General features: G+C 45.6%; 1 protein-coding gene across 2 annotated transcripts in view; it reads left to right on the top strand.

Annotated features, from left to right (window-relative positions):
- FECH (ferrochelatase) overlaps positions 1–14,005 on the top strand; it is a 58,195-nt gene that overhangs the window by 26,566 nt on the left and 17,624 nt on the right. For both annotated transcript variants that reach the window (XM_068271860.1, XM_068271859.1), the window contains 3 exons: positions 372–506; positions 3,194–3,300; positions 4,342–4,440. In XM_068271860.1, coding sequence (XP_068127961.1) covers positions 372–506; positions 3,194–3,300; positions 4,342–4,440 — 341 coding nt within the window. The remainder of the gene's footprint in view (positions 1–371; positions 507–3,193; positions 3,301–4,341; positions 4,441–14,005) is intronic.

The following is a 14,005-nucleotide window of genomic DNA, read 5'->3' on the forward strand; positions in this document are numbered from 1 at the left end:
CGACTCGTCTATGCCCGGCATTAGAGGCAGAAGCTCAGCAGGACAGCCAAGCAATCTGCGTTGTTAAACTGAAAGGGATATGGAGGCTGCCATATTTATTTCCTTTTACTGTGCTTCCATTATGCTAAACATGCTTTTCCTCCAGTAGAACTTTTTTTTTTAATTTATTTTTTTAGCTTTTAATTCTCTCCATGCGCCACCTGCTGGGCTCATTGGCAATAAGTCCTGGCAGCGCTCTGTGGAATGGCTGTGTTTTTATATGTACAAAAAACAAACTAGGCAAGTTGAAAGTATAATTGCTGTGAATTGTTGCCCTGTAGAGAGAGAGAGCTGAACAGAATTCATCTTCGTTGTTCTTCTTCCTCTAACAGCACCTCATAAGTTCTACATTGGCTTCCGTTATGTCCATCCGCTCACTGAGGCCGCCATAGGAGAGATGGAAAGTGATGGAGTAGAGAGAGCGATCGCCTTCACACAGTATCCTCAGTACAGCTGCTCCACCACCGGTGAGTGTCACACGCCTGGCCATAGGTCAGGCTAACGGGGGATTCTACTGCGCGTAGTCTCTGATCTGAGCCCTAAACCACAACCTATTACCTAAAGAGATTATTACATGTGAGCGGGAGGGCAGCCATGTTTGTTGATTTGTTTAAAAGATACCTGTAGCCCCCCCTAAGAAGATAGGAGGCACTGGATCTCTTAGAGCAGAGGTGTCAAACTCAGATACACAGTGGGCCGAAGTTGAATACTGGAACCAATTCACAGGCCAATTCTCTAGTTGTCCTCCCTCCTTTTCCCCTATACAGTTTCCTGGTGTCTAGTGGCCACCCTCCCCTATACAGTTCCCTGGTGTCTAGTTGTCCTCTCTCCCTCCTCTTTACAGTTCCCTGGTGTCTAGTGGCCCCCTCCCTCTCCTATACAGTTACCTTATGTCTAAAAGCCCTCTGCCCTCCCTTGTACAGTGCACTGGTGTCTAGTGCCCTACTCCCTACCCTGTACTGTTCCCTGGTGTCTAGTAGCCCCCTCCCTCCCCTATACTGGGCCTTGGTGTCTTATTCCCCCGCCCCCCCCCCCCCTCCACCATACTGTTCCCTGATGTCTAGTGGCCATAGTATTCGGGTCTCCGAGTACTTCAGAGGAGACCCGAAGACGCAGTCGGTGGGAAATATGAAAGGGGGACAGAGTGGGAACAAGGAGACTGGTAGAGGACCAGGAAGGCTCTAGGATCCAGAGCCTTCCCTCTTCTTAGGAAAATGTGTAGCTTTTGTTTAGGCAGTTACAGATATATTTTAACATAGCTGCCATAGTGACTAAATCCAATAAGAAATTACTTACCATATTTAGGTTGCTTATTCTGTTGGTTTTAGTGTCCACTGTCTGATATCGGAGAAATGTGATATCAAAAACCCTAACTAAATAAAAATAATACTTCTGCTGGTTTCCATCTTTACGGTTTCTCTTTGATACCAGAAGTGACATCACTTATGCCCTTTTTTTTTTTCCCCAACCCAATTTAGTGTTAATTTGCTCTCCCTATTACCATAGCTTTCTGTACTTCTCACAGCAAACCTCACCTAGACAACAGGGGAGGCCCCCCTCCGTTCCTCCAACGACCTTCGCCTCACCACCCCGCGCATTTCACACTCCCATGCCCGCCTGCAGGATTTCTCAAGAGCTGCCTCCACCCTCTGGAATGCCCTTCCACCACCCATCAGACTTGCTCCCTCTTTCAACACATTCAAGCAAGCCCTCAAAACCCACCTCTTTATGATGGCCTACCCACCTCCTACCACACAGTAACTCTCTAAGGAATATTTAACAGCCCCCCCTAGTGTTTCCACCCCTCCCTTTAGATTGTAAGCCTCTGGCAGGGTCCTCCACTCCCTAGTGTAATCTACAGGATCATGTGCTCCTGTCCTATGACAGCCTGTACTTTTATTACTGGGCCTACCTAACCAGCCCATATTGCATGATCATGTATTTTGTACAATTTGTATGTATAACTTTGTTCTATGTGTATAACCCTATGTATGTCATCCTTGTATCATTGTATATATTTATTGTCCAGCGCTGCATAATATGTTGGCGCTTTATAAATACAATTAATAATAATAATAATATCACTGTGTAAACTCTTCAAAGGGAGGGAAGGATGCAATTACACTCTTCTAGTCCTAGTGTCCTTATCATGAATGGGAAGCTTCCTGTTATTTGCATGTTGAGGTAAGCTTGTTACTGTAGCTAAAAAAATGACAACCTCGCTGCACAGTTCCTGTAGTTAAGATAGCCATACATCTAGCGATGATGGCCACATTCGACCAAGAGACAGATGTCTCTCTGATCTTATCTGATTAGAACGAGATCTGTCGGCTGCCCATACACTGCAAACAGTTTCCCGATCGATTTTAGCATGAAATCCCTTGGGAATCAGCCATGTCCGCCATCGTCACACGCACCACGTGCTGTACACCGGCGGCGTGTATAGCGCTAATGGAGGAGCGGGATTCCGAAGATGGATGGGCACCACGCGGTGATTGACATAGGACAGGTAATGTATAAATGCACACATGGGGGGAACATTTATACACTAGGGGGAACAGCTCTGGGGGGTTTGTCGCTCGTCCCGATATCACTTGCCGTTACTGCTGCGCATCCGATCGACCATGGCAGCCCGACGTCTTGCAGCACGCCTGGCCGATACATGTGACCAATTTTGGCCCGAATTGGTCGCATCGTCAATCGGGCATACTCTTGACGGTACCAATTTTTATACGATTCTATAATTGTTATTGAATAGGATGGTTGAGCAACCACCAAGTTAAGAGATTTATGGCCATCTTTAGGCAAAGGCAACCAGAGAAGGTGAATAGAAGAAAAAATTGGGGGACATATAGAGACATATTTTTGGAGGAAAAGGGGGTTTACATATATTTTGGGGGCACTAATTTTTGTTAAAAAAAATTATTTTTGAAAGTTCCAACCCCCTTTAAAATGGGCAGCCTGATACATCTGAGACTGTTCAGTCCTACTATCCCCACCGCCACTCGTCTGCACAGCACTAGTCAGTAATACAACGCGCTTCTTTACTTAAATTTGGAGGTTGTTTGTTTTCATGCGTATCTCAGCAAAGTATTTTGCAGCCTTGCGTGCTGAACTTGGGATTCTAATCACGTATTTTCCGTTCTTCGGACAGGAAGCAGTTTAAACGCCATTTATCGGTACTATAAAGCCAAAGGTGTTCAACCCACAATGAAATGGAGCGTAATTGACCGATGGCCAACGCATCCTCTCCTCATACAGGTAAGCAGAGGTTAAATTTCGGCCTACTTCAAGTCTTCAGTCTTCTTCTATTCTCTACAGTGAGGCCAGCTACAATTCCCTGAAATCCCAGTATCAGTAGTCATGGGGGGGAGGGACTGGACATCTCCACATTATCTCATCTCAGTAGCCTAGACTGTCAAGTCAGTGATGGTGCTGCTTGTATGTAGCAGAAGCATGTGATTGGGCGACTGAATGTAAAGGTGCCCATACATCAGACTATGTATGAGCAGATCGACCATGAGACAGATGTCTCTCCGATCAGAGAGGAATGTTCTCCGCCCATACACTGGAGACTGATAGCACCCGCCGCCTCTGCCACCTACCTGGCCACCCTCAAAGTAAAAACAAAACAGGAAAAAAAAATCCCAGCAGTGCTCGTGCTCTGTAAAATCTCACCTGTCTGCCAGCTCGATTCCTGGCCTCTTCCATCACCACCACTGTGTCCTCTTTTACCACTATCTTCTATGCATACCGTATGTATCATTTGGTGCAGCCGGACATATGTTTATAGTCAGATGTCCGTATTTGCATTTTTGTACGCTCCCAACAAAAAACTGTTCAGGTGTGAGTTCCAGACACTACCGATACTTTGAAGATCAGCTGGGCTGTTTGACAACTGGTATCGTTTTTAAAAGGGAATAAATATGGCAGCTTCCATATCCATTTAAGTTTAGGTGTGCTTTAAGAATTGCTGTAAATGACGATACTTCGTAACTGAAATACAGATTAGGGAAATGGATGGTATTTTGCCATTATAGTGCAATGCATAGACCGTCTTGGCAGGATGAAACTTGTGTGCTTGTTTTATAATGGCGGGAATGGTACAAAGGGATATTGTGCACTTTGAATGCATGAGTAAAATGAGTACTTCAGTCCACCAATGATGCGCCCCCTGCCCCCCATAACTTTATCATCAGTCGTAGGTGGAGCATTCCTTTATTTACATTCATGGTGTTACATTTGGACAATCTACTGTTATCAGTGCATTGATGCCCAGTGTGATGTTCTTTTGGGTTTCAGTGTTTTGCTGATCACATCCAGAAGGAGCTGAAGATGTTTCCGGAGGACAAGAGGTCAGACGTGGTCATTCTCTTCTCCGCACACTCTTTGCCAATGAAAGTAAGTTCTACCATGACTCAAGCACCACATACACATCTAGCTACAGGTAGTCCCAGGTTAATGAATGAGATCGGGGCTGTTGGTTCATTCTTAACCTGAATCGGTTCTCAATTCGGAACACTGTGCCGTCTCTGTCCGATGTGCCTTCTCTGTCCCCCTCGTGTCACCTCTGCTCCCCTGTGCCTCTGCTGTGTCCCTCTGTGCCACCTCTGCCCCATGTGCATCTATTGTATCCCTTTGTGCCACCTCTGCCCCACGTGCCTCTACTGTGTCCCTCTGTGCTACCTCTTCCCCATGTGACTCTATTGTATCCCTCTGTGCCAACTCTGCCCCGTGTGCCTCTACTGTGTCCCTCTGTGCCACCTCTGCCCCATGTGCCTCTACTGTGTCCCTCTGTGTCACCTCTGCCCCATGTACCTCTACTGTGTCCCCCTGTGCCACCTCTGCCCCATGTGCCACCTCTGCCCCGTGTGCCTCTACTGTGTCCCTCTGTGTCACCTCTGCCCCACGTGACTCTACAGTATACATCTGTGTCACCTCTGCCCCATGGCCTCTACTGTGTCCCTCTGTGCCACCTCTGCCCCACGTGCCTCTACTGTGTCCCTCTGTGCTACCTCTTCCCCATGTGACTCTATTGTATCCCTCTGTGCCAACTCTGCCCCGTGTGCCTCTACTGTGTCCCTCTGTGCCACCTCTGCCCCATGTGCCTCTACTGTGTCCCTCTGTGTCACCTCTGCCCCATGTACCTCTACTGTGTCCCCCTGTGCCACCTCTGCCCCATGTGCCACCTCTGCCCCGTGTGCCTCTACTGTGTCCCTCTGTGTCACCTCTGCCCCACGTGACTCTACAGTATACATCTGTGTCACCTCTGCCCCATGGCCTCTACTGTGTCCCTCTGTGCCACCTCTGCCCCATGTGCCTCTACTGTGTTTTTCTGTGCCACCTCTGCCCCATGTGCCTCTACTGTGTCCCTTTGTGCCACCTCTGCCCCATGTGCCTCTACTGTGTCCCTGTGTGCCACCTCTGCCCCATGTGTCTCTACTGTATACATCTGTGCCACTTCTGCCCCGTGTGCCTCCACTGTGTCCCTCTGTGCCACTTCTGCCCCATGTGCCTCCACTGTGTCCCTCTGTGCCACCTCTGCCCCGTGTGCCTCTACTGTGGCCCTCTGTGCCACCTCTGCCCCGTGTGCCTCTACTGTGGCCCTCTGTGCCACCTCTGCCCCGTGTGCCTCTACTGTGTCCCTCTGTGCCACCTCTGCCCCGTGTGCCTCTACTGCGTCCCTCTGTGCCACCTCTGCACCGTGTGCCTCTATGGTTTCCCTCTGTGCCACCTCTGCCCCGTGTGCCTCCACTGTGTCCCTCTGTGCCACCTCTGCCCCATGTGCCTCTATTGTATCGCTCTGTGCCACCTCTGCCCCGTGTGCCTCTACTGTGTCCCTGTGTGCCTCTACTGTGCCACATCTGCCCTATATACATCCACTGTGTCCCTCTGTGCCACTTCTGCCCCATGTGCCTCTATTGTATCCCTCTGTGCCACCTCTGCCCCATATTCCTCCACTGTGTCCCTCTGTCCTTATATGCCTATTTCTATCCCCTGTGCTCTCGGTATCCCCCTTTGTGCCACCTATGCCCCCGTGCCTATTTCCATCCCCCTGTGTGACACCTCTACCCCCCTTGTGCTTCTTCTGTGTCCCGCTGTGGTTCCTGCGCTCCCCAGCCCAGTGCCTCCTACAATGAGTGACCTCTTTTCACTCTTGCTGTTCCCTTTTAAATGCGACATACAGAAGCCAGAGGGAGCAGTGAGAGTGAGAAGAGGTCACTCAGGGATGAGGCGCCTCAGGAGTAGGTGTGACAAGCATTGCTGCTTCCAACTGGGCTGGGGGAGTGCAGGACAGGGAATCCCCAACATTGGAACTGGTCGTTTGTACATTTTTAACCTAATAATTTAGCTTTCCTACTTCCCCCAAAAATATACTTATGCAGAATTTGAAACAGGCTTGAAGGGATGTTATAAAGATAATTATTTTTTGTTTGAAAGTGGGTAGGAGTTAGCCAGCAGGATTGTCCTGCCATTCGCATCCTTTCCTGGTGACATCACAAGGTCATAGTGACAGGAAGCAAGGGAAAATTCCAATATAAGCAGACAGTAAAAACTTAGGAGGGGATCCAACTTGTCTCCCGTTTCTGAATTAAAAAAAAAAAAAAAAAAAAAAAAAAAAGTCCTTGTTTATGGAATTGCGCTGATTGAGGAACTGAACAGAGAGCGGTAAGTGGGCGTGTCTACCGATAATCTGTATATTTTTCTAGATATGGACTAGTATTGAAAAACCATAATGCAATCTTGTAGTACAAAAAAAATATTGAAAACTTTTATTGACACATATTGCAAAAAAAACCCCTTTAAAAATGGTTCTTCAACATTCGAAAAAGTCAGTCTTCATACAAACAACCATTAAATAGAAGCTGGTGTCAAGAACTGACAGATGTTGTAATTTTGGCTTCACTTGATGAATGGTTATAACCTTTACAGGCATATGTTTTAGAGGCAACGACATGTTTTGTTTTGGGCTTTTTAGTTTAAACGCCCTTCATCAGGCCGAGTTACAGAGTTCTGTACGGTTCAACCAGTAGCAAAGAGCCAAATAAGATATAACAGCATAGAGCGATATGGGGCATCTGAGCCAACCAGACGCACACAGATTGCTTTCCCAATGGCCTCCAGGAAAAGATGGGCTGCTATTCCCACGATAGAAGCCCGTCTTTTCCTGGAGGCCATTGGGAAAGCAATCTGTGTGCTTCTACTTTATGGTTGTTTGTATATGAAGACTGACTTTTTTTCAAATGTTGCAGAACCGGGGTTTTTTTTTGGGGGGTGGGGGGGGGGGGTTGCAATATGTGTCAATAAAGTTTTCAATATTTTTTTGTACTACAAGATTGCATTATGGTTTTGCAATACTAGTCCATATCTAGAAAAATATATGTTCAACTGGGCGAGGTGGATTGCCCAATAAAAGGACTGTGTTTTGGCCCTTCACTGTCAAAAGCACTCTACCCGATTTATATATCTACCGATAATCTGCTCAAATGAAGGCCCTTTTACACGGAAGGATGAAGAAGATGAACTCCCTGCCTGTCAGCTGCTCTCATGCATCGGCTGGACACTCCCTTTTACTTGACACGAGCATTTGAAAGGTGTATGGTATGGGCATGTTCTCTGGTATAATGGACTACATTATCCAAACACTTTCTACTGTGTGTGATAGTGAGCAGGTTACATTGCAATTTTATATGCTGTGAAAATATTGAGCAGTTTGTGTGTTACATTACAGAATGCGTGAAATGTTTTTGATTTTTTTTTTTTTTTTTTTTTTTTTCTGAGCTAGTCTGGCTGATGGCTCCTAAGCAAACTGCCATATCAGATTAGCACAGATTGCTTGTATTATACTGACACCTAGTGGTTATTTCTTAGTATCGCTCTACTAATCAAAGACACAAGCTGCAGCGTCCATGAAGCCTGATTTATTTGGCTTGCATATCCTATTTAGCCAGCTGTACGGAGTCTGCATGTGGGTATACCAGGTACAGGAAGTGTGGGCCTAATATCAGAAGTATGCTACAAGCACTGCCATTTAGGATTAATGCACATTAACCTATAATCAGGGGCGTAACAATAGACCCTGCAAGGGATGCAGCTGCAGGGGGGCCCAGAAGCCACAGGGGCCCAGTCCTGAGAGACTGACAACTAAAAGCAAGGAGAGAAGAAAAAAAACGTACTGCTCTCTGCACAATTGTTCTAATGACTGCATCTGCTCGGCCACTGATAAAAAAAAAAAATACAAAGTTTTGCAGACAAATATTTGTAGACCGTACCTATTCAGTGTTCAGCAGGGTCTTGTGTACAGCGCTGTTCTGCTGGCAGGAGGGGGTCCCATCCAAAGTTTTGCAGGGGGGCCCAGTGATTTCTAGTTACGCCCCTGCCTATAATTATTTATTATGCATATTGTATAGTTCTGACCTTTTTTCACGGTGCTTAACAAGGTGCACTGAATCATTCCTGCCACTTACTGTTCACCAGGAGGGCTCCCAATCTAATGTCAGGCCAGGAAGGGGAGCGGGGCGGGCAATTAAATTCATTGATGTTTCTAGGATGTAGGAGGTTCCATGGGATGTAGGAGGAAACCAGATGGTGTCCTGGTCAGGAACTGAACAGGTGAGACCACACTGGTCTAAATCAAATGTGTTTTCATGTGAAGGTCGCACACCATAGATAAATGCAGAGGAAGGTAAAGGACCCACAACCCACAGAAGTCCAAATATGCTTAAAGAGAACCCGAGGTGGGTTTGAAGAATATTATCTGCATACAGAGGCTGGATCTGCCTATACAGCCCAGCCTCTGTTGCTATCCCAAACCCCCCTAAGGTTCCCCTGCACTCTGCAATCCCTCATAAATCACAGCCATGCTGCTGACAAACAGCTTGTCAGAGCTGGCTGTGTTTATCTCTATAGTGTCAGTCTGCTGCTCTCCCCGCCTCCTGCAGAAATCCAGTCCCCGCCTGCATCCCTTTCCTCCCTGCTGATTGGAGGGAAGGGACGAGGCAGGGACCGGAGCTATGCAGGAGGCAGGGGAGCAGCTGAGACTGACACTACAGATGTAAACACAGCCTCACAGCACTGCTGTGATTTATGAGGGATTGCAGAGTGCAGGGGGACCTTAGTGGGGTTTGGGATAGCAAGAGAGGCTGGGCTGTATAGGCAGATCCAGCCTCTGTATGCAGATAATATTCTTTAAACACACCTCGGGTTCTCTTTAAAGGGAACCTAAACTGAGAAGGATATGGATTTTTCCTTGTAAAATAATACCAGTTGCCTGACTCTCCTGCTGATCCTGTGTCTCTAATACTTTCAGCCACAGCCCCTCAACAAGTATGCAGATCAGGTGCTCTGACTGAAGTCAGACTGGATTAGCTGCATGCTTATTTCAGGTGTGTGATTCAGCCACTACTGCAGCCAAAGAGATCAGCAGGACTGCCGGGCAACTGGTATTGTTTAAAAGGAAACATCCATATCCCTCTCAGTTTAGGTTCCCTTTAAAGTGGGCCTGTATGTATTGAGAGAATTTAGCCTGTCTAATTCTACCTCCTCTGTGATTGTATTTTGATCTCTCAGCTGTATGGGCTCAGGCATTTCCTGCGCCACCGCAGAGCAGCTAATTTGTAAACACAGGATGTTAATAGGTCTGCTTCCATGATAGCAGGAAATAGACACACTGCAGATTTATTGCAGGATTTGTATCAGCTGTAACAAAAATGTTTTTCTTTAACCATTTCTGCCGCCCGGACGTGAAGCTCACGTCCGGGCGGCTGCTCTGCAGCGGTGCTGCGCTTCGGCCCGCGCGCGATCGCAGGCATGCCCCCGTGGTGTCCCTGGGATCAGTGAACAGGAACATGGTTCCCAATCACCGATCCATGTCCCCAGCAAAAAACCGAAGCACTCATACAAGAGACTTCAGTCTTTCTGCACGTAAAAATGTACGCATCCCCCTTGTGCTTCCGCTTAGCGAGAAGCCACAAGGAGGCAAAACAAAACTCAAGGTGGCCATCTTGTGGCCAAATAGTAAAACTACATCTGCATATTTTTTACATCACAATGTACACATATAATAACATTAAAAATTAACTGTTTATTTCCCAAACCAAAATATTACCCAAATAAAATTTTTAATGGGAAAAAAAAAACATTCCAATAAAAAAAAAGACATAAATAGTTACCTAAGGGTCTGAACTTTTAAAATATGCTTTTGAAGGGGGTATACTACGAACATTTTTTAAATTATAAGCTTGTAAATAGTGGTGGACGCAAAACGGAAAAAATGCACCTTTTATTTCCATGTAAAATATTGGCGCCATACATTGTGATAGGGACAAAATTTAAATGGTGTCATAACCGAGACAAATGGGCAAATAAAATACATAGGTTTTAATTATGGTAGCGTGGATTATTTTAAAGCTATAATGACCGAAAACTGAGAAATGATTTTTTTTCCCATTTTTTTCTTATTAATCCTGTTAAAATGCATTTATAAAAAAAAAAATTCTTAGCAAAATGTACCACCCAAAGAATGGCAGAAAGTGGCAGAAAAAACAAGATATAGATCAATAAATTGTGATAAGTAGTGATAAAGTTATTAGTGAATGAATGGGAGGTGAAAATTGCTCTAATGCACAAGGTGAAATATCCCTGCGGGCTGAAATAGTTAAAGGATACCAGAGCATAATTCTTTAAAGGTTATTATGCTGTTGGGTATCTTTTAGGGCAGAGAGGAAGTTCTAAATTTAGGTCCGCTTTACAGGACAACTGAATTGAGGGATATGAAGGCTGCTATATTTGTTTCCTTTTAAGCAATACCAGTTGCCTGGCAGTTCTGCTGGTCTATTTGGCTGCAGTAGTGTCTGAATCACATTAGAAACAAGCATGCAGCTAATCTTGTCAGATTTGACTAATGTCAGAAACCTCTGATCTGCTGCATGCTTGTTCAGGGTCTATAGTTAAAAGTATTTAAAGTAGAGGATCAGCAGGACAGCCAGCAGGACAGCCAAGGAACTGTGTTTCTGACATTATTGGCAGATGTGCCAAAAGTAGCTGCATGCTTGTTTCTGGTGTGATTCAGACACTACTGCAGCAAAATAGACCAGCAGAACTGCCAGGCAACTGGTATTGTTTAAAAGGAAATGAATATGGCAGCCTCCATATCCCTCAATTCAGTTGGTCTGTAAAGCGTACCCGAATTTAGAACTTCCTATCTGCCCTAAAAGATACCCCACAACATAATAACCTTTCAAAGGATTGTGCTCTGGTATCCTTTAACTATTTCAGCCCGCTGGGATTTTTCACCTTGTGCATCAGAGCAGCCTCCATATAAATAAAATACAATCACTGACAGTTGCGATAACAAGCTTCAGAAGACAGAGCTCTCTGCGACTTTGAAAGTCCTTTTGCATACAGCTGGAGTTTCTTAACTCTCCCTGTACTGGAAACAAGATTAGACTTATGTCTCTGCTCCTAATGCTTTATTTCTTAGCTGTACTACACATACAATTCATTATATAATATTTTTTTTTTCCGCTTCAGTGCCTCGTCAAAGAAGTTTTGCACACTGTGACTCAGGAACCGTGCTTTACTTTCCATTTAACAATCACCACATCATTGGACCGATATGCCAGCTATCGTTTCTGGACCTCATAGATGCAGGGTCCCCTTTGCCTTGACAAAGGGGACCCTGCGAGGCCACGAAATAATAATTGGCTTAACGGTCAGATGATGTGGCGATTGGTGAAGGGACAGTAAAGCTAGATTCCTGAATCACAGTCCATGAGATGGTTCACACTTGAATGCAAATTTAGCATGCAGGAAAAAACGTACATCTTGCAACATAATATCGCACATCGTGCGCATTTTTCACATTGACAATCCTTAGCTACTGTAGAATAAGGAACAGGTTTAAATGCAAACTCGTATAATGTGCGGAAAATTGCGTTGGGAAAAAATGTGCACATTTTCCACACTGACGTGTGGTCCAAGACGTTGCGCCACCCTATGTAACTTTTTTGTTCCTAAAAGCAGGGTTGAGGCAGAGGACTGACATGCCTCTGATCAGAGCCGGCTATACGCAGCGGCAAGAGGTGGCGTCGACCCCTTAAATAAATACTTTGCCCCCTCAACTGAAGTCGCTCAAATTGGAAAAGTCTGGCCGCCTCCTCAGCCAGTTTCCTGGTTCTGGAACGCAGAGCTGGCGAGGAGATGACATGTTATCTGGGGGAGGTGCGCAGTGGTCATGTGACTGCTCAGTCACATGACTGCTCGATTGGTCATCGCTCCTCCGAGTCCTCCTCTTGGCGTATGACGTCATACGCTAGATCCGTACTCGGAGAGGAGCATATACGCCAGCCCGCCCGCCATTTATGTCACAGACACTGCTGTGCTCACACTGTTCGCTGCTCTGAGTGACTCGCTGAGTGCTGGCTGCTGCACACTGCTCTCTAGTAGATCTGTTTTTTAAAACAAGTTGTTTATTTTATTGTCGACCTGACTGAGACTGAGCTCACTGTGCGCTGCGTGCCCCTGTCACTGTACAGTGTACACCTCCTAATCTCCTCTCCTCCATTTTATGTGTGTTACACACAAACTGTGTTGTTGTTCATTGTACAGTACTACAGACTAGTGCACTGTACACTGATTGCTTTCCACCGCTGCCTGAGCTGCCTCAAGTCTGCTCTGCCACTTTGCCAGTGCTTGCCAAGCAGGCAGTCAGATAGATCGCTCAGACAGGACACTGGGCCAGGGCCACTGCCAGTCCCAGACAGAGTCTCAGTCAACGTGCTCCTTGCTGTGAAAAATACAGCATATTAACCTTTTAAAAAAAATATTTCTGTGTAGCACCTGATAAATCCTGCAATTATATGAAGTGTGCATAGCGTGTGTGTAAGCAGGGCTGTGGAGTCGGAGTCGTGGAGTCGGAGCAATTTTGGGTGCCTGGAGTCTGAGTCGGGAAAAAATGCACCGACTCCGACTCCTGATGAATTTGTAACTGTAATTAAAATAGAAAATATGATAAAATGTTCTATTTCTCAGATAATAGTCATTAAAAATAATGTGTATATATGCAGTGTGTATGTATATGTATGTATACATACATACATACATACATACATACATACATACATACATACATACATACATACATACATACATTCATACACAGTAATAGCTGTGCTCAGTCCACAAAAATGAAATAAACCAATCAAAATTAGTTACTTGTGCTGCTTCAATAAAGCAGTCCCTGTATTTTTAAAGTCAGATATACATATCTGATTGTGACTGTATATATGATGTGTACACAGGAATCTCTTATATATACTAAATAACATCTATGCTGTAAGAATAAAGCCTGATGTGTAGCTGTGTCACTAATAGAGATGGTCAATGAGATGGAAATAATTCTGCATTGATGCTGATTTATGCAAATGTACGCACTCTCTTTGCTCATGAAATCAAATAATTTGATATGTTGTTAAAATTTGGTTTGGTGACTACAAATTAAAGGGTACCTGAGACGGATGAAAATTAAAGTTTTTTTTTTTTTTGTTTTTTTTTTTATACATACCTGGGGCTTCCTCCAGCCCCCTTCAGGCCAATCAGTCCTTCGCTGTCCTCCTCCACCACCTGGATCTTCTGCTATGAGTCCTGGTAATTCAGCCAGTCAGCGCAGTCCAGCCACGTGCCGCTCCCACAGCCAGGAACATTCTGCACCTGCGCAATAGTGGTGCGTAGGTGTAGTACTCCGGCGGCGGAGTGTGTGCATGCGCACTATGCCAGCCTGGCTCAAGTACCTGGACTCATAGCAGAAGATGCAGGTGGTGGAGGAGGACAACGAGGGACTGATTAGCGGAGTCGGTGGATTTTTGGACCGACTCCACAGCCCTGTGTATAAGTCTTCTTCTTTGTCCAGATGAGCATTAGCAAAGGCCAAGCAAGCTTTTGTGTGCCTTATCTGGAGAAGTGGCAT

Source organism: Hyperolius riggenbachi, chromosome 1 (genome assembly GCF_040937935.1).
Source record: "Hyperolius riggenbachi isolate aHypRig1 chromosome 1, aHypRig1.pri, whole genome shotgun sequence".
Classification (NCBI taxonomy): domain Eukaryota; kingdom Metazoa; phylum Chordata; class Amphibia; order Anura; family Hyperoliidae; genus Hyperolius; species Hyperolius riggenbachi.